General features: G+C 32.6%; 1 protein-coding gene across 1 annotated transcript in view; it reads left to right on the forward strand.

Annotated features, from left to right (window-relative positions):
- LOC147077888 (uncharacterized) overlaps positions 1–22,841 on the forward strand; it is a 525,490-nt gene that overhangs the window by 333,500 nt on the left and 169,149 nt on the right. Inside the window, exon 2 of the mRNA XM_085940151.1 lies at positions 3,826–3,935. Coding sequence (XP_085796277.1) covers positions 3,826–3,935 — 110 coding nt within the window. The remainder of the gene's footprint in view (positions 1–3,825; positions 3,936–22,841) is intronic.

The following is a 22,841-nucleotide window of genomic DNA, read 5'->3' on the forward strand; positions in this document are numbered from 1 at the left end:
TTAGTCCAATACAATAATTAAATTACAATTATCATGTGCTATATGAGACACAGATGAATCACGTACGTTTTCATCAACCTAATCCACTGTAATAATAATAGAATCAGGTAACGGTTTATTTTGTTTTGTTACGCCAAAGAAGTATAACTTCTAACGCGCGTACATAAGTACACATAGAGTTGGTTATTTCCCAAAAAAATGTCAATCTCAAGATTCGGGATTTTCCGAAATGATGAAATTTTGAATTCTCGAGATTCGGGATTTCCAGAAAAGAATTCTCGAGAATTCTCGAGATATCATGGAATTTAAAAAAAACATGTGAAAATCCTAAAATCATTATAAAAACAGACAAATTCCAAAAAATATATTTTTTTTTATTTATGTAAGTAGACAAACAAAATAGAGGTAGGAAAACAAAAATATTTCAAAACATTACTTATTAAAATGGAATTTCTAAAAACACAGACTGACAATCGCTGCGTCTGACAATCGCGTACGCTTTTGATACACAAAATTCCCTGATGTTGGAAAAATTGGGCTCATTTTGAGTCGACGTCGGCTTAATTGTGTTAAATTCCCCGATCAATCTTTGAACGTTTTGTGTTTTCTGTCCACTTTTCTCATATAGAAAATCGTTTTTTTAATTAATATTTGATCATAAAGAAATTTCGAATTTCCGAGAAAAGATTCTTGAGATCCGGGATTTCCCGAAATGTTAAAAATTTCAATTCTTGAGATTCGGGATTGAAAATCTCGAAAATTTCTCGAGAATTCCCGTCGGGAAATTCCCAAAACCCAACTCTAAGTACACTCACCGATTTTTTTTATATAAAACTCTTTTTAAAACAATGTTTAGGCGGTTTTACTGTTTCGTTAAAAAAAAAATCGATTAACTGACCTGTAGTATGTTATTTAGTTTAAATAAATTGTACCTACATCACCATAAGGGCTATGTTGCAGATTTTCTTTAGATATTCCTATCCATCTTATTTTGCGAAATGACTAATTTAATATTAAGATTTTTATACCTTGTTATATTAATGTCTTGCTCTAAGAGAAAATAATATGGTCAGCCTATCGATGACACCACTACTCATCACACGGGTCTTTGTATTGTGGAAATTTGTTTTGGCGCACGGCAGCCGGAGCCACAGGTAGGTGCGCATATTGCCGGACGTTGTTTTTATGAACTCATATAAAGTCATTGTTGTACACAATTTTTCGCTGAAGATTTTCAACTCAGATAGGTAGGTCTATCATGTCTTTTATATTTTTAGTGTCAGCCATCAAACGTGCTAAAAGCTTACAAAGTAGGAAGATTAGATTTTCGTTTAATTATTATATACAGAGATTAGGTTAACTTAACATCATGGTTATATACTTATTAAATCGTCTAACTTAGATATAATCTTTTAATTTAACTGTCTTTTTAATAATGTAGCATTTATCATTAAACACAGGGAACTCAGAAATAATGGGAACCGAAATACCTAACGGATGTGGAGTAACAGGCCATTAAACCATACATAATTTTTAATATTTTATAGTTAAACGAATGTTTGACTGTTATCTACTATGGTTTGGATTAGGCAAAGTTTAATTGAATTTTAAAAACTAGCCAACACCATCTGCAATTTGTATTCTTAATACGATGATAACAAATAAATATGACTGAAAAATTTTAGTATGCACTATTTATGTCGGATCTTAACAGCCTACCTCCAGCCTTCGTCACTGGTATATTGTATATAGAACTCAATATTATATAATAAATTAATATACTGTAGTCATATTCAACCTCAAGTAGGTCAATCCAATGTAAAAACTAGCACTCGCATTTGACTTGAAAAACGTATAAATATTTGGCTGAGGACACGGAGGTGTCAAAAATTTAGGAACACAAAGATTTACTCAATTTCTCATTCGTCGTGGAAATTATGTGTTAGTCTTCTTTTTAGGCACTCGTTGCATTCATTTTTAAATCATTCACTTACTGTGCAAAGAGCGTACTGCGGGACGGTAATGGGAAACTCTGTTATAGCTTAGAGCATGGGGAAATAAACTTATTTTTCTCTGATACCTGTGACAGGTTATACGTGTACGAATACGATGAGATCATGCGGGTTTCCTTGTGATACATTTAAAACAACCTTTACGTAAACTGGTTAAGAGCGTACATAAGTGAAACGGCAAATAATTTTCAACACTATGTGGAACGAAATTTCGGCCGCGTTGAGGCGCGTTGCCATTCGGAGAGGAAGTCAACCTGTTCGCACGTCAATTTCTTTTGTGATGGAGTCGGATTAATATATTCTTAAATCGCGTAAAGATGACTTAAAAACGTTACGCATGTACTTTAAAAAGAAAACATGTCAATGAATATACTATTATTATTACGAATATAATAATAAACATAACATAAAAAAGACGCATGTTGAATTTGTATGACAAATTATATTTCGTTCGGTTCGCGTCATTTGCACCCGCGACCCGCAATCCGCGTATCGCCTAGTCACGATCTTTTTAGACCATGCCTCAGCTGAGGTGCCTTAAGGAAATAAAAATAGGAATGGTTAATACATCCCATTTTTAAACTCAATAAAATCATATTATATTACAAGTAAATTTATTTATATGCATTTTTACAATTTCACGACCCAATTTCTAGTAGCTTATTGATTTGAAAAATAAAAAAGTAAGTACGTTTACGTTTACGTTTACGTTTTGTTTATTCAAAATTATATGAACGTTACTTCTCATTTTAACTGCAACTACATAATGTTGTCATGTCCATATTAACCCATTAAAATATTTCTTTTTTTAAACACCCGTAAAAATACTCGTCAACGGATTTTAACGACTTTTGTTCTATCTTTATCGTCTGATCTCATATGCAAACTCTGTCAACCTGTTCTCCGGAAAGATACTGCTTTCAATTACGTTCACTATAAATTCACCAATCTCACAATATTGGTTTCATACAGTAATGACAACAGAAAGCGAATGACATTAAAAATAGTAACATAACTACTGCTTGTAAAATACAATTTAAAAAATATGTTGCTCTCGTATTCCGTCTGATAAAAATCGTAGGTATACGGTTGACCCTGAATTATCAATTATTGGTTTAAAAATGTAAGCTGGTATAATCTAATGGAGTAATATAATTATATATCTATATATTATTATATGGCTCAGAAAAAGGTCCGCTATATTCAGGCCGTGATATTAAACTGAGAATTTTGATCGTAGTGCTTGTACTTCAAATGCAATATGGGAAACTAGTTGTAGAAAAAAATGATTATTTGACATTTAAAAAAAAATTGTAATACGTCAATTAATTTTAAAGAAAAATGCATAAAAAATTGAATTCCTGCGGACGGTAACATGTCCGCATTGCATTCGAAGTTCAGAAATAACTAGCACTACCATCGGAAATCACTTTTTAATGCTGTTGACTAAAGACGGTCTTGAGGTTATAATATTGCGCATACACTAAAAATATGAAAGACGGGGTGATATATCTGATAATAAGATCTTAAGAAGATTAAGATTTTAGAAGCTATAGTAGAAAATAGCATCTGTAAATTAAGGCACGATTTGGAGCTCTATCGTTCGCACTTGCAAAGCACTTAATCCAGAAGAAGTTAGGAATTAACAAGTCACTATTCTGGCACACCGCAGCTCATCATAGATAGTCATGAACAGATATTTCGAATGTGGCCAAAATTTACACAGTATTGTAGAGATATAATAAAATAGTAATTAAAATCAAAAATTATTTTGATGTGTTTATTTATGGTATATTTATTTGTTTATTTTCAGATAGGGACGGGACAAGAGGGGGTTGTGAGCGGAGAATGGTCGACATCACCAGAGACAAACCAATCAAAGTTGCAGTCAGGGTTGTCGTTCCGGTCAGAGATCACCCAAAGGTATGACACCTCACCTATATATTGTCTAGTGCATTATTTATTATCTTACTTTTGATAATACAATAGATTAAAACATACATATATGTACTAAACTATATAGATCAAATATTATTCAATTTTACATTTTCCAACATTTAAATATTCAAGTGCGGAGAAAACTTCCGCGCAGTCCCAAATAAAAAAATTTGTTGAGTAGTTATGTAATAAAAATATGAAAATGTATGTTTCTATGGTTTTTTGACGAAAACCATAGAACCACTGTTTCACAATCTACACTGCAGTAAATAGACAGCCTGATCTGTTGTATTGTTAAAAAAATATTTGTGATTATATTATACAGTAGACCAGAAATTTAGGTAACAAAAAGTTATGACAATTATGAAGGGACAGAAAAATAACCATTTCGGCAATTTAAAAAACCATTTTTATTACCACGTTTTCTTAGCTCGTATTCTTGTTTTTCCGGTGGTTGTTTATCCAGGACAAATCTTGCAATCGATTTTTAACTAACTTCCCGACTAGTAAGACATTTGAAACTTTCAAAATATATCAGAACACAATGCCAATGCATTCTTTTAATACTTTTAGCCATCTTTAAGTAGAATTGAATTCATTTTCAGTTAATTCTGTTTTGTATGAAAAGTTATTTCGGAAGAAATCCGTAATCCAATCCACTATTATTGGTTGCTAAGGGGGTGGTCCTAGCAACTAAATTATTAATAAATATACGTGCGTTACTATGGAAATCAAAATGATATTTCAAATATTACATTACATTTATTTACATTAAACATTACAATTATTCAAATTGATATTTTAAAATGATTTGTTGACAATTGCCTTATTTGTCCTAAATTATTAATACATAGAATTGTCATGTTTATATGATTCAAAAGAAACTTAAAAAACGTGGTAAGTATATAAAAAGTTATTTTTATCTTGTAATTATTACTAATAACGCCTGTACACGTGCATGGATTTACTGGCACCAATTGTGTTTAAATTAAACTTTTGCGATAATAACTGTTTACATGCAAAAGTTCTGACTGTCTCGCTGATCCCATTCTTCGGGCGTTTTTTTTATTGAATGGTGCTATTTGATAGGTTATAAAATTTGGTAAAAGTTAAAATACTCGGTGTAGTTCGTATTTTTTCCGGCAGCTTCGCCACCATTATTTTACCACGCAGGCGCAGATATCGCACAACTTCTAACTATCGCGTGAAAATTCAGAAGTGAAAATTGCAATTTGGACGATAATACGTTTTTACACGTGCATTTTCTTGTTATGGTTGCGATAATACGTACTTTCAGCATTAAATTCATGCACGTTTGAACGGTCTATTACGGCAAGTGTAAATAAAGTGAGCAAATTTCAATAAATTCAATATAAAAAATATAACCATTTAAATATTATATTAATATATTCGGATTAAGCTGATACTGAGGCTAAGAACACGACGCACAATGGGTAAAAGATTTTATATCCTCATGGGAGTTTTTCGGGGGACACTGTACATATAGCAGTACAATGCCCTCAATATGAACGACAGTACAGCTGCGAATTGCGGATATCTTTGAGAATGTCGACGAATTTAAAGGTGCCCTGGCGGTGGATAAGGAGGAGGAATTTGCCAAAATTGAAAATTACTTTAACAGAATTGGAATGAGGACCTGATCGGCGGTTTCTCCTCGAGATGAGAAGAAGCAATATGACAGTGAGACGCAGTCAAAGCCAGTGACGTCCCTAGACAAAATGCCGCCTATAGGCAGCGCCAAAATGCTGCTCCTTTTTTATACAGTATTTTTTATCATCCTTTCATAACTCCAATATCTAAGAAATGTGATGTATGGATACATTAGGTATTTACTAATAAAATATATAGGTACTTACCACTAAAACATACAATATTAAATTTATAAATATTTTTTTCATCAAAAGCGAGATTTTTTACGTTGGTAATACAGTGGCTTCTTACACATTGCGAACCCGACAAAAATACATTCCTGTTAAACCTTTCATGTTAATTTATTAATACATTTTGTTTCCAACCAGTGAGCTGATTTTTTTAAGGAAAGATAATTTTGTTATTACCAAGTTTAGGTAGCTATTTCTATTGACGAAATGATTCTCCTCGATTTGCCGCCCTTCGAGTAACTGCCGCCCCCAAACGACGCTCAATTTGCCTACCCCCACGGGACGTCACTGGTCAAAGCCTAGGAAAAATCGTTAAAATATATATATATATTCGGTATATTGTGTAATAATTTAATATGATATTTTATTCATATACTTGCCTATTAGAATTTATCAGTGTTAACGTAAGTTATTAATTATGTTTCTAATACGAATAAATTTATTATGATGCAAAATTTCACCCGACCCTCTCACGATAAGATCATTTTACGGGTGCCGTAAAATTTTAAGATCTCATGAATTTTAATATTTTTTTTTCAGCTCGACTTGATATTGTAGATAATGTAACCACGATTTAATACTTACTTTATAATCTTAGTTAAAGTAGAGATTACAAAGTAATTTTGAACATACTATGATAACGTCTACCTTAGGTAGGCACTCAAGTAGGCTAGCAAACTTTCATGTAAATTTTATGAATAATTTTATTATGTTAACTAAAACAAGCAATATTTAAAATATGACGTTTAAAGTAATGTAACCCAGTATTTCCCAACCTTTTTATAATTCAGACCGGTGATAATAAGAGAAATATTACACGGACCGCTAACACGGAATTAATAAAAAATATTATTTACTTACACAGTACATACTTTTTTTATTAGTTTCTAAGTCATATATTAATTATAACAGACACGACACTCTGGTTTTGAATACAAAAAATTAATAACATGAGAATTCTATTGTTTTGTTGTTTTTATTTAATATAACGCATTTTTTTGTAGTACTTATTCCACTTTTAATCAATAGATTAGGACCGGTTTCGTCCGCCTCAGTGGGACATTTTCAACTGAATACATTTTTTTAAAAACAATATTTAACAAACAAAATCCAAAGCGATAGAAATAATATAGATATTAATGTTATTGTAAGTGTAGATTGTTTCATATTTTGTGGTTTGTAATTTGTTTAATGCCCCTGACGTAGTATGAAATATTAATGTCCAACCTCATTAGTTTTAAATTAGTCTGTTATTGGGAAGGTATTATTGGACGGATAATTATTTATGTACCAATATTATTTCTATCGCTTTGGATTTTGTTTTATAAATATTGTTTTTAAAAAAATGTATTTAGTTGAAAATGGTAAATAAAAACAACAATATAATGCAGTTCCATCATGAATTGACAGTTAACAAAATAAAAGAAATTCTCTTGTTAATTGAAATAATCAGAAACCGATTCGTAAATATTTTTAATACTTAATAAAACTTCTAGAATTTCTATAAAGTTGATAATCGAGGCTACAGTTTCATTTCTCTATTTTATTTGTATTACTAGCATGGCCGAAAAACTCTTCTTTTATGAATCGGTAGTCGAAAATTTGGACAATAATTTAACGGTTTTGTAACTTAGAGATGGAAAATTCTTCTTTTTTTTAAAAAAAAAAATGAGCGAACACTATTTTTGGACCGGAAGAACAATTCTGCGGACCTGCAGTTCGGAAACACTGATGTAGCACATTTGTTACTTTTAAAATACGTATGAACTCAAAGTGAGTTAAGGTTGTAATCTCGACTATTACAATCCCGAAGGGTCAAAATCCTAACATGGTTCCGCTTTTACATAGATTTTATATCGATTTTAGCTTTGTCTATACTCTAAAGGGCAGCATGCGACATACAAGCGTAGGGGCGGGGTTTTGAACCCTACCTAACTTAACCGATAAGATTTTGACGGTCATAATTTTGTTTGTCGGAGTTTGACGGGCATTCATTTTGGATACACATCCATCATCAAAAAGCGAAATTATCTTTAAGAATAAAAACAGAGGTTAGTGCTAAAATAATTGTAAACATCATGACTGAGTTTAAGTATGTCTTCTTTTTCGCTGCCACCCAAATTGAACGTTAGTGTCTTCCAGGGAACACAAAAATAAGAAGGTACAATCGTTGAATGTGAAGAAATATGAGATAAAATTAAATATATGTTAATACATATCTAATTTTCAGTAGTTTCATCTGTATCATGATATAGATGAAAGTTTGTCATGTAAACTCAACATGCATTGCAATACTGCATTTATTTTATTGCCTTTTCTTACCTGGCCGGCATTAAGATATAAACCAAAAATTGGCTTCCATGGCTCTGCAACTATGCACTATTTATATCTAATATTTCTTGGTAAAATAATTTATAATCTCCCACATGACTTAGAAGTAATTTTGCACCTTTAACTAACTTGCTTAACCGTCATTAAGCTATAAACAAAAAATTGGCTTACAAGCCTTGGTTTATAACAACTGTCTTTCCCATTTATAAATTATTAATTCGTTTTTTGGCGTCCTTGATACTCCAAACTTCGTTTCTCCCTCCAGTTATTCCCAATAGATCATATTAACATATTTATTTTTAAATAATCTTTTCTACTTTTGGTATCCATTCTCGGCGTTCCATAGACATTCATCCATAATAATTGACATCTAGTGCACCTCAGTCAGTCTGAATCAACGAGTGATATTTCGCGAAAACTCTACTGAGTTTTGCAACTAAATTATATATATTTTCAATTAAATTAAAAATGTGCTGATTTCATGAATCAAATCCAAACTGTAGGAAAGTCAAAGGCAATACTGACTATCTCCGCCACCCTACATATGAGTAACGAAACCTTCCTACTAAAAACCTTAACAAAAAACAAATATTTTCTTTAAATAACAATAATAACAAACGCTTAGACTTCTAAAAAAATTGTTTAACTGGGAAAATTAATAAATCACTAAAATGAGTGGTAAACCAAATTATATGCACGTGGAATTAGGCAGTGAACTCTCGATTATTGCAGCGTTTCTGTGCATTCTACAGGGAATACACCAAAACTTATATTGCATCTAAATTCTAAAGTATATTCATCAATGACGTCACGCGTAATATTTCAGATTACGTGGGTAAAATTAAAGCGTTTGTCAAAAAGCCTTTTATTTAGTTTTAGCTCCAGAATATCCACTGGGATGTTGTCGGACTCAGCGAAGTAAGCCGTAAAGGTGAAAGTATTATTATTTTACAAAGCGGACATGTGCTGTACTCCAAAGGAACCGATGAAGGACGCACGAGCGGTGTTGGATTTGTTGTCAACAAAGCCTGGAGGGACCGCATAGTCGAGTTCAACTGCATTTCTGACAGGGTCGCAAGCGTGATACTTAAAATCAATGCTAGGTACCGGATTCAGATTTTGCAAGTATATGCTCCGACACAGAGCTATCCTGATGAAAAAGTGGAAGAGTTTTACGAGGAAATAACATCCTTGCCAATTAAATGCCACTTCAACATCATAATGGGAGATTTCAATGCACGTATTGGATCATACCAAAGAGATGACGTAGCGGTCGGACATTTCGGACATGGCTCAAGGGATGGTAGAGGGGACATGCTTGTGGAGTTTGCTGAAACCAACAATCTTCACATCATGAATTCCTTTTTTCAACATAAACCTACACGTAAATGGACGTGGAGAAGTCCGACAGGAAGGACCAGCGAAATCGATTACATCCTCACTGACAGAAAATATACATTTTTAAACTGTAAAGTGATCAATCAGTTTAACACCGGCAGTGATCACCGGATGGTGAGGTGTAAGATAAGATTGAACGTCAAATCAGAAAGATCCAAACTGCAGAAGAAGTCAAATGCTCGCATATACCTGCAGAACAATACTGAATTCCAAAATGAACTCAAAAATGCACTATCGGCTTTCTTAGATGAGAACGAAACCGTTTCCCTATCCAACGCGGAGGATATAACGAATATTATTCTACAATGTGCAGAAAAAACAGGTGTAAAAAGCTCAGAAGTTACACCTTCCACCAAGCTTTCGAAGGCAACATTGAATCTTATGGAGCAGAGAAAGAAAACCAAGAGCGATAGACAGGCACAAAACGATATGGAGTTTTCATCACTTTGCAAAACCCTCCGAAGGAAAATTAGAGAAGACCTTCGTAAATTCAATGTAAACCTCATACAAGCAATTGTGAAAGCAGGCAGAAGTTTAAACAAAAACAAGCAATGCTTGTCGATAGGAAAACGTCAAATCACAGCACTAAAAGCAAAAGATGGTTCTATCGTCAGAAATTGGGAACACTTGTTAAGCCGAGTTGAAGAGTTCTACAGCGATCTCTACAGTGATGACACTGACAATACGACTATAGACTTAAATCTTCAGAGAAATGGAAATTCGGAAGACCATACTCCCGAAATTACATCCTGGGAAGTAACCCATGCTTTAAATTACATGAAAAGTGGGAAAGCCCCCGGGGAAGACGGTTTAACGATAGATATCCTCAAAAAAGCAGGAAAGGATGCAAATGAAGTACTTGCACAATTGTTCACAGCCTGCATATGCAAAGAGGATGTCCCAGAGGTATGGAAAAATGCCAGCATTGTCATTCTTCTCAAAAAAGGTGACAGAGAAGACCTAGCAAATTATCGTCCAATAAGTCTACTCCCTATTCTCTACAAGACGTTCACAAAAATTCTGTCAAACCGTCTGCAAAATGTAATAGACGAGAACCAACCGAGAGAACAAGCCGGATTTAGAGGAGGATACAGCACTATGGACCATATCCAAGTCGTCAGAGAAATCATAGAGCGGTACCAGGAATACAAACTGCCACTATGCATGGGTTTTATAGACTATGAGAAGGCGTTTGATTCGATAAAGAAATGTTCAATACTCGACGCACTCAGAAAACAAGGAATCCCTGGACGCTATATAAATATTTTCAATAATATATACAGTAGCGCAACAGCATCTGTAAATCTCCATAAACCATCGCGCAGATTTCCTATCAGCAAAGGAGTCCGACAAGGTGATACAATCTCACCTAAACTATTTACAGCTACCCTTGAAGACTTATTCAGGCAACTTGACTGGAATGACAAAGGGATCCCCATAAATGGAGAATACCTGAGTCATCTGCGCTTTGCCGATGACATAGTAATTTTCTCGCAAGACTCAGAAGACCTCCAAAGCAGAATGCAGGAACTCGCTGAAGTAAGCAACAAAGTAGGTTTGAAAATAAATGTAACAAAGACGAAAGTCATGTTCAACTGCTTTGCAGGCCAAAAAGAGATCCTCATCAATGGCACTCAGCTCGAACAGGTGAAAAGCTACATCTATCTGGGACAACAAGTATCTATAGATGGATGTATATTTGATGAAATTGTTCGCAGAGTAAAGCTAGGCTGGAGTGCTTTTGGCCGCCTGAATAATGTCTTCAAAAGTGACCTTCCACTGTGCCTAAAGCGCAAAGTGTTCAACCAGTGTGTGCTTCCCGTAATGACATATGCGTGTGAAACATGGACCCTAAGTAAAAGAGAGATCCAGAAACTTAGAGTAGCACAACGTGGTATGGAGAGGTGCATGCTGGGCATAACGCGAAAGGACAAAAAGAGGAATGAGTGGATAAGGAAGCAGACAAGGGTTTGCGATATAATAGAGTTTATTAAAAGCCTTAAATGGAGATGGGCTGGACACATAGCTCGAAGAAGAGACAATCGTTGGACAAATCTAGTCATCCAGTGGTATCCAAGAAGTACAAAACGTCCACAAGGTAGACCTAGAGGCCGCTGGATCGATGAAATGATAAAGTTCTGCGGAAGTACGTGGCAACGCAATGCACAGGACCGAGAGAAGTGGAAGCAACTTGAAAAGGCCTTCATCCAGCAGTGGATAGATTCAGGCTGATGATGATGATGATATACTTATTATAATATACATACCACTATAGCATATTATTATGCTAGTTTTCAGAGAACAATACATTTATTTATTATTTTGATTTTATATATACCTAATTTTATATCAATCTAATAAAACTAGTATATTAAAATGTTAACATTATATCGAATATAACGCTGCAACTAACAAGTCACCAAAGAACCAGAGCCAGACCGTTTGATCGCGTAAGCCGTAGATCCTCGAATGCCACTCAAAATTACTCCCGATCCCTCACATCAGATATAGATGCTCTTCATTCAAAATAAATGCTCGTTTCAAATGACATTTGGATGCGCAATATTTATCTCCGAATTTAATATTTTTATAACGTACCTATTTTTATTATTTTATTTTATTTGGTTCAACTTTGTATCTCGAATAAAGTCAGAAAGCAGAAAAATATTCAAACAAATTTAACGCTATAAGCAATAAAATTGTTTTATTTTTGTATTTTTATCATACTACGAATTGTATCCATCTCATAACTTGTTCATGAAAAATATTATATAAAAAACGTGTTCCAGGTAATAATTTAATGAATAGTTATTGTCAGAACTGGTATTATGTCGTATGAATAATACTATTTTTTAAATACAAGTACTCTTCTTATAATTAATATTATTGTTTTGTTTGCAAGAACACAGTAATACACGTGTACCTAATTAGCTAGGTAATATTATATTTTACTTCTTGTTAGGAGCCTGCGGTAATCGATTGTCAGAATACTCATTTTAGAATCCTGTCTCGTTTATTATCTTGTAATGTATTTGAATCCACAATGTAGACTGAATAATATTGAGGGAACGAATGAAAATCATAATTTGTCACAAAAAACATCTTAAAAAACGTGTTTGTGAGAAAAACTATTTGTCAATGAAGTTTAAAATTACATGATTCAAATTCGAATTCAAAAATATTTATTTACAGTTAGCAAAAATTACAAATTAAAGATTCAAAACGTGACATGAAAATAAATATTATAAAAAAACAAGAAATATAAGTAGTATTATATAATCAATATAAAGAAAACCCATACTCATTCTCACGTAAGTGGAATATATCAATATCTGAAGCGATTTGGTTAAACAAAGTTATTGCCCTCCCAATTGGCGTCACCAATGATATGTTAGTTTTTCACCTTGGTAGAACAAACAACTGAAACTCTCGATGACTTAGATAGTTTTCAGGGGCATACAGTATAAGTCGGAAAAAATACGTGATTAAATATAGATATTGTCTAGCGTTTAGACTACAGTATGTAAGCATGCCTAAGAGAAAATCAGTTGGATAAAACAATGGTATCCATAACGTTTCAAATAAAGTAGCCCTTCGAACCCGTTCCACCATAAGGTACCCACTGATAATTTATTATATCATCATATAGTGTGACCGTCGTCCAAGTGATAATTCTGAACACCTGGCAAGCCGTAATACCGGCTCTTATCATTCATCATCCTCATTTAACATATCAGTCTTCAAAGGTGTACCATCAAGTGCCGCACACCGGGTAACCCAACAAATAATACCGCGCGAGTGACCCTCCCCCCCTCAAATATCCACATCCACTATCACAGTCATTCCGTTACAATATTACAGTCCACTATGAAGAGCGCAGCCAAAATGTTTTCATTTCAAGCGAACGAAAAATAGTATACATTTTCTTTTTAGCTTTTATTGTTAGGTAATTATTAACAATTCAGTGATTTATTCAATTAACTGAAACAGGCCATTTTCTTTATGTTTTCATAATTACTCAAGTGAAAAATATTATGTGGATACTTACCTACTTACTCAGATATTTATTAAAGCTTCACTGCAAAGTACACTAACCAGTCACCTTTGCGGGTTTTTGAAAAAGCTTAGCTGCTTAATACTGACATTGAGAGATTATTCACTAATAAATAATTATAAACAGACGGCTTAGATTTTCGACGTTCAAATCTTTAGTACTTATTTACCGAAAGCGTCCAATATAATTTAAGCCTTCTGTAATAAATTTAAAACAATTTTCAAATATATTTATATTGAAATTCTAATTGAATTAATGTCAAACTGGACCTTGCTTTAATGATGTAAGCTCAAAAGGCTTCCATCTGGAATATTAGGTTAATTTAGTATAATGTAATTAAATAAAAACATCCACCAAATTAACCCTTGTTCAGGAATTAGGCGGAAATTGACTTTTGACGATTTTATAACGATGATATAGCTGCAACGCATGCAAATATTAATATAACATTTTATTTAAATATTGATATAACTATCCAAAATTAGGTGTGTAACAAACATTTTACTTGGTCTCAATATTCTGAGAAAGCGGTAATTTATATAGTGAAACAACTTAATCTTGAAATGGCGCAGTTTGCGACGTCTTCTACTGCGCACAAATTACATAGGGTTGTAGTGTTCGATGTGTGGGTTATGGCGTTGAGGATGATGATGAAGAAGTCGAAGATGTATGCAGGAGCGAATTTTATTTGCAGCGTAACGGTCGGTACGATAGTATAAATACAATGATAGTACATATTACGTACTGAGATAGTTACGAGCCAGATACTTAGATTCGAGTGACATTTTGATAAATCATTATTCGTAATTTATATAGTCGAAAGTAATACATAAACATTATATTCTAGTACATAATTATATAAAACGAGTCAGCGATTTAAATACGAGTAGCTGTGAATTTTATTTATTATTGCAGTCATAATATAATATGATACTATGATAATGGATATTAGACTTATTTTCCATTGCGATACCGTATTTAATATCGCCAATCAATTTGCCGACACAGGTAAACAGTTGTTTACCGGTATATGAGTCGCTGGGAATTTATTATTGTGGTCGAATAATTTGATACATTAAAAATAGATATTAGATCAATAATATACTGACAGCTACAGGGTAAAGTTAATTATTGTTACTTTTATTATTTCCGACTGCTCTTACATCAAGCCTATTGTATAATTTTCTTTCGCTCGGCGTCGCTCTAACTACATCACATTTTCTGTAAAAACTATCTAACTTCGTGCTTATGTGGTAGAATACTGTATGCTGCCCGTCTTGATCTTTAAATTATTAACAGTTCACTCAAGTTGTTGATTATTCGATTCGCTAGTCTGCAGCCTTCGCAGTAAATATATTATGTCAGTTGTGAATTATACATTGATAAATCTGCATGGTTCCAACAGACACTGATTGGCAAATCTCGAGTCGTAAAAAGAATATCAATTGGAAAATTATTAAACTAATTAAAACTCCATGAAGTACCTTCGGTTGACACTATTAATCTTTTTATTTACTACATTCTTTCAAAATTATTTTAATAAAGTATTCCATACTAATATAATGGAAGTTCCATAACGCTGGAAGACGAATAATTAGTCCATAAATTAATTAGCAATACGAGATAGTGTCAAAATGCATGCTATAAGTTTTAGCCAGTTAATTAAAGCCTACATCGGTTTATTGTAAAAAATGGTAGTCCTGATGTTTTTAATAAAAGGTTGCTACAAATCATTCTAGTCCAAAGCTGACTGCACAACAAACTATCTTCCAGATTGAATTCTGTTTTCCAGCAGATTTATTAGATTCACAACCAGCTTATCTGCTTTCTTCTTAACGTTATTTTCCCACCTCTAACACAGGCGGCTCGAGTGCTGAATGGCTACAGAGGTTCCTTAAAACACTTTATGGAGAGCCTTTAGGTCTATCGAACCTAAATATTATTCAAATTATTACAATTTATTTTAATATTATTTAACAGTCATCATTTTACCACGCTTTTATTAGCTCGTATTCTTGTTTGTCAGGTACAGATTTTTTCTTGTGTGTCCAGTAAATTTTTTTTCTTGTCTGTCCAAGATTTGTATTGGACGATTGAAAATTTTTAACTAACTTCTCGACTAGCTAGACATTTGAAACTTTTAGAATATATCAAAACACGACGACAATACATTCTTTTAATACTTTTTGCCATCTTTAATACTTTGGACGCGGAAGACGCACACGGCGCGTAATGACCAGGCGGCCGATCGATGTAATTAACGTGCATTTTAAAGGGGGCAATTAAAATCTCATTATCTCTTCAGCAGCGAAAGCGTTAAGCAGAATTAAATTAATTTTCAGTTAATTCTGTTTTGTATGTTTCGAAAAAAATCGTTAAAAGTAATATTTACTACTCACTATTATTGGTTGCTAAAGGGGTCGTAGCAACTAAATTATTAATATATACGTGCGTTACTATGGAAATCAATATTAAATGTCAAAATAACATTTCAGTATTCTATAATATTTATTCAGTATTTCTATCAAGTACAACAAAAGTATTCATTAATACATAGAATTGTCAAGTATATATGATTCAAGAGAAAATTTAAAAACGTGGTTTATAAAAAGTTCTTTTTATCTTGTAATTATTCTACAAAGAATTTATCATAATATCACATTCGAAGTGTACGCAATAATTAGCACTACGATCAAAATTTACTTTTTCGTCTTTGAGTCTTCGCTAAGTTAATTAGTATATTGGGCTTAAATTTCTGCAAATCTTCGAAAATAGAATATGTTTTTTAACGTGTACTTTGAATATTATACTTAACTGTATTCAACTTAAGTACCTATTAATATTTTTAATCACGGGTAAGTGTTCATAAATATATTGTAAAGTCATACCGAAGGTATTCAAAAACACGGTTTTTAAAAGAAATAAAAACGCGAAATCTATCGTTTCGCCTTAATGAGGGTTACGTAAGGTTATGTTAGATAGATGGCGCGGCAGGTAAAAAGGAAGTGGGTGAGCAGCGCCTCTGGCGGCGGATGCAGGAAACATTTGCTGGTGGCGCCACGACGCAGAGCGGCGCGGCAAGATACCACTATCACCGAACTCAGCTAACTGCTGGGTGTACTTGGGCCGGAACATGCTTTTTTAACAGATAAACTTGAACGTTGTTTATGGGTTTATTTTTGGTTGTAGTTCTTTTTTTATTAATATTAAGCTGTTCTGATTTAAAAGATTAATATTATCATAACCTTTAGATAAAATAGATGTGCTACACCCGTTAACTCTTGTTAAAAGCTATTTATAATATCAAATTAATAAAATACAATATTTGTTGCACTTAAGGCGATGTCTTTACCTACAAAAGGCACCTACCGGAAAAATACGAAGCTTGCAATTTGAGACATTTTTTTGATAATTAACAATTTCAACTGTGTTAATTAATAAATTCTTTTCTTTTTTTTTCGACCATGTCCGATCCTAATAGGATCATATGGGCCTCCACAGAGTGGAGGTTTGTATTGACAGATTTTTGTTTTTACGAGAAATGGATGTCAGCCACTTGCTCAACCTATTAGGTCCATACTCTGACTCATACACAAATTGAAAAACAATATGTTTACTTGCCAGACCCAGGATTCGAACCTGGGACCCTCGACTCTATAGGCCGGCATTTAAGCCACTTGGCCAGCGTGGGTGTTATCTGAAAACATTAAAAAGAAAGATATTTTTTATTTTACGTCAAAGATAAACTTCCAATATTGTAAAAAAATGTAATAAAATATGAATTTGTTGAATTGGGCCCCGTCTTATTATTACATCTATTTTATGGTCATATTTATTATGAAAATTTAGTTTATTAAGTTATATAAGCATTGTTTAAGAGATTTTTGACTAATTCATAGTTTTAATAGTTTATATCTATTTTTAAAAACATCGATTTTTATAAAAATATAAATGTGTATTACTTGAAATCCTTTTTATTTATATCAAATCGAGCTTCAATATTGGGACCATATCCAAATAAAATTTGATATAAATATGTGTTATGCAGTAAGGGCATGTGTCGATATTTCACTGGCTACTAAATTTAATCCAAAAATATATGAAAAGTATGCTAGAAAACTTCATTATTCTTACTACCTACTTTATTAATTGCGTTGCAGTAAAATTGGTACTAGAACTAAAAATTACTTTGCTATTGAAAAAAATAGCAATATTCTAGGTAGGCAATCTAAAGCAAGATTAATTACCGATACTAACTAATGTAATATATATGTATAAACAACATAATGTACACTATGCATCGTTCAAAAAATACAACATCAATCATAGGAAACTTCGAAGAACATTTTCTAAGACAAAGTTTTTATAATCATTATCGTTTTTTTTTTAATTTCCCTTTTTGTCCGGATTCGTTTAAATGATTGTTTTCTTTTTAGAATGATAACTGGGCTTAATAAACTTGGGTGTTGTCGCAATAGTATTTTTGGTGATGCTTTAAATTTTTTTAGTGTCATAATAAATGATTAATTGTTCAGTAGATTATTTCTGTAACCTATTTATTTATTTGATACAATGAATTAGAACAGCGGCAACGATTTTTGTCTTTTGAGTGCGCTGTGATATCCAGTTTGTATTCGACGTGAGACTTATGAACAAAATCAAAACCTAACGGAACCTACCAATTAGGTGCTTATTTCTAGATTCCGGTGAATTTTATTAGACTTTTCTATATCCCATCTCGAATTAAACAAGGCGGAAAAATTGCTCAATTATCTCAATTAACGGCATACATTTTAATAAGTTATCTAGTTTTTATAAGTATATTATTATCGTTTCAACTCCATAATAATGCACAATATTGACTACCACTATATAGTATAGAACAGTTTTTAAGATAATTTATTAGTAGGTAGATATTTAGTCAACCCCTATTTAAAGTGTGAAAAAACAGAAGAAATAGGCATAAATTTTGTTAAAGCTTACTGTTATGATTTATCTAATTCTATTTCGACCACTGCAACTTTTGTGGTACCATCTTTGAAAAGTCGACGTTCTAAATCTGATCAATATTTTCTTTTTAAATTATCATTGGTATTGTTGACTCGCCAAACCTACTCGAAAGGGTGGGTTTCCACTGTCCATCAAGATTTACGCGAAACCAAACTTTGTACCATGTCAGTCGTAGCGATTCTAATTATGCACAAAACTCTTTTATTCGGCGCTCTTGTTTAAATTACAATATGTATTTCTCCACCGTTGATCCTTTTAATCATTCACCTATTTCATTTAAATGCGCTATCTCCAAAATTTTGTATGCATAGATATATAAACTTATATTTTTTTTAATGTTACTTTTTTGTGAATAATTTAATTATTCATTATTCTTTGTAGTTTTCTCATGTAATTTCTTTATATTTATGTTATTCTTACTCTCTATCTTGTTACGCTTAACTATACTATAATTTATACATGGAAACTTTGCTGGTTGCAATAACTTTTCATTATTATATTTTTTTTAAATTTAATCAATATGTAACTGTTTGTTTCCTTAATAAATAAAATAAAATAATAAAAAATAAAAATAAAAAAATTTGGAATCCCCAATATAATATATTCTGATCTTAAAATAGGTACGTCATAATCTTTGAGAATTTACATATGAGCTTTATACTCAGTGTGCGCAATTCGAATTAGGACCATTCTACACGAGCACGTAAACGCTGTGGTTCACACGTTACCGACTGCGCCATCAAACAGAACCTTTGGTTTATAATTAACCTGTATATTTTAAAGGTCATCAGAGCAGGCGTTAGAAAAATAGACAGCGGTCGGAACGCCTCGGGAAGTAATAGTAAGCGGCTATCTCGCTGCACCATTTACGTCATACCTTTTCGTTATGCGGGATCAGTCACAGTTCAGTGTATATCAGATATATATCGGCCTGGATGATGGCGAGGAAACTTTTTTATCCTACAATTTCGTAGTCAGTGTCCATCACTTATGTATGTGATGCATTTCAATACTACACAGCGCCTCAGAGAATTTCAATAGATATTTATCAAGCCTTCTAAGATGTCGAAATTCAGTTAGCTTGAATGAAGGCAAAACAAACTTAGACATGGCATCAGTTGTGGCAAAGTTACCTATCCTATAGGTACTTAAAGATTTCAAAGTTTTTTTTTCATGAAGACGAAGCCTAAATACATGAAAATGAAGCAAAAATAACCTTTTGTCTACTATTTTGTATACAAACTATGAAAAGATAAAAGAACAATTTGTTAAGCTTATGTATAAAGATATTATGTATGTAATGCATTCATTAAAAATATTTCTTAAGGGCGGACGTACTCAGCGTGGGTCAAAATGGAGCTTTTATTTTATTTTCAAAGCATGACCCTGGACATTCCTTAAACGTTGTAGATAATCTATTTATATAATTTTCAAGCCTTATTATCCTTTATATTTATTATAAACATTTCATGACTGCACAAAGTATTTTTGTTACATAAAATAGTATTCTTTTAAACCTCTCGCTCTAATGTTTTAGAATATAGTTGTATTTCAGTACATACATGTGCAGTGGTGTTAAGATTTTTTACGTTTATTAATTTTTAAATGCATTTATAAAACCATCAGTATAATTTATGTCGACATTATTATAGTGAAATATTTACGATAAAAAATTATATTGATAATCTCTGTGATCCCAAATTTGAAAAGAATTAGGCATTTTATTATTCAAAAAATGGGCAAGATTAACACATTTGAAGATAATTCTAAAGATACTCATTATAAGCTATGTCTTTGACCATTGAAGTATGATAAACATTCTACGAATAATGATTGCTTTATAATAATTATTGACCTATAAATAAGGTAGTGTTTTTTTGAAATACGCCACTTCTTTTGGCATTCCCCAGTGGTTAAGCTACAACATACGGCCATAGCCATAAATTGACAAACTAAAACTGAAGTTGGGAGTAAGATCATGATAACGCGCGTGTTTGAGCATGTACCGTTTTAAAAAAAAGATTTTTTTTTCGGTTAGGTACATCTTCAAACACGCGTTTGTTGCGAAAGTTATATTCTTTTACTCATAGGTGTTGCCTTAATTATTAATAGTAAATTGCCTTAGTGATTTTGATCGGTCAACACAAAAAGAGTTTATTCAATATCTTCGTTCATCACCTGTCACATTTCCATACTTCTTATGAATGCGTATACCGTGGCGTAACGAACGTTAGGCGCTTTTCAAAGTTATGCTGAGAATACTCCAGGAGCAACTTCCCAAGACCTTGGTCGGCGTACACTAAAGTGCGCGATTCCTGCTTTAATATAATAAATTACGTTCAATTCTCTATGAGAAAAGACCTTCTCGCTCGCCGTAAAATGCCGCACTTTTTTTGAAAAGCTGAGAAATTTTCCCTTATTGATACCAAGTCACAATGGCTGGCTATTCCAACTGAAGGTCGGACCAACTTGAGAAGCTCTTCTCTTTCAACCGACATATGGGGACACTCCCAGAGGAAGTGATCGGCATCCTTCAATTCGCCACATATGCAAGACGGACATTCTATTAAGCCACGCTGACAGAGCTTGAAGGCAAAACCAACGTGTCCAATTAAGAATTGAAAAGTCCAATGGTTGGATGTAATTCTATTTATCATTATATTATGGTTATTATACTTACAGTTAGGGATTCCAATCCCGGGATCTCGAGCTATTTTCGATATCTATGAATCCCGGGATTGATAAACATAATCCTGAAACTTTCAGGATTGATTTTTTATCAATTTTTATGGAAAATAAAATAAAAACGAAAATATAACAGAAAAAATACTTTTAATAACAAATAACTACATTAGAAATAAACTGATTTTGAATGAAGTTTGATTTATACCCATGTGTAAGTTGCCGATTCAAAAACAATGCTTAGCACTGCTAACAAAGTAATTCCACCATGATCTCGTACGTTTTACGGCAGTTTCATATTTGGCTGACCAATTAGATTTATGAAGCGGAAAGTCCATAAGTACACCATGATTTGCTTTACCATTTTAAATCTCGCTAACCCATTCATTAATTCTTTACTATCAGAAACAGCAATCTCATATTAAGTTCACATTATTATTTATATTACAATATTGTTTACTCCATTAAACTTATGTATTTCCAAGATTGAACATATACGATATTAACAATAAATGTCTTAAATAGTATAAATTATACTAGATTTATTTTTGACCGATTTTATCAATGTTATTTGTAAATATAAAAATTTTATGTTAACAATGAAAAAATGCAAATCCCGGGATTGTCAAATTGTAATCCCGAAGTTCCGGGATCAGAAGTTATCATAGGAAAGATATTATTTTATTTCACAGTTACAATAATCTTCCAGACTGCACAAAACTCACATATCTGTCGTCTGCTAAAAAAAACTAGATAAATATAACTAAAACTAGAATTCTTCATTCCTACGGGGACATATAGAAAAAGCGTGTTTTCTTTAATAAGAAAACTTTTATTTGTGAGCTGGTAACTCGGTAAGTTTTCCGTCATATACATTTTGGTGTCTCCGTCGTTTTCTTATTCTCGATTGGGAAAGTTTTATGTGTGTTTGCTTACCTTTGAAAGATATGGGGTTCGTGCGTCTAGTTTATTTGATTTGAGTAAATGTCATTTGTCTTACGTCGCGCCGTGGAGATATTTTTATTGTGGCATGCGAAGACAAATAAACGTGCGGAAACAATGCGTTTACTGTCCGTATTAATTTCGCTAAATTTGAGTAGTACATTTGTACTTCTTTCTTTTTTATATAGAAAACCACTTGATAAGTATATATTCACCGTAAGTATTTTACGACACATTTTTAAAAAGGAATAATTATATCATTATTTTCTTTAACTCTACAGCAGGCCATGCGGCTCAAGACAGTAGTATAGTGAAATACAGTAATGCAGTAGTAGAAGTTAAACAATCACACAGATACCCGGGCTTCAATAAAATCCCATAAATGTATTCTGACCTCACCGGGAATTAACCCCGGAACTAAAACCAGTAATCATGCGTACTAAATTATGGGGGCTGCTCAACAACAGAATATATTAGAAAGATACCTTAATTTAACTATTAAGTTTATTTTATACTAGCGATCTCTCAATACAATGTAAACTAATTAGGATTTAAAATGTTGGTAATTAATAC

Source organism: Rhyacophila brunnea, unplaced genomic scaffold, assembly GCF_057557595.1.
Source record: "Rhyacophila brunnea isolate RB1 unplaced genomic scaffold, BYU_Rbru_1.0 scaffold_12, whole genome shotgun sequence".
NCBI lineage: Eukaryota > Metazoa > Arthropoda > Insecta > Trichoptera > Rhyacophilidae > Rhyacophila > Rhyacophila brunnea.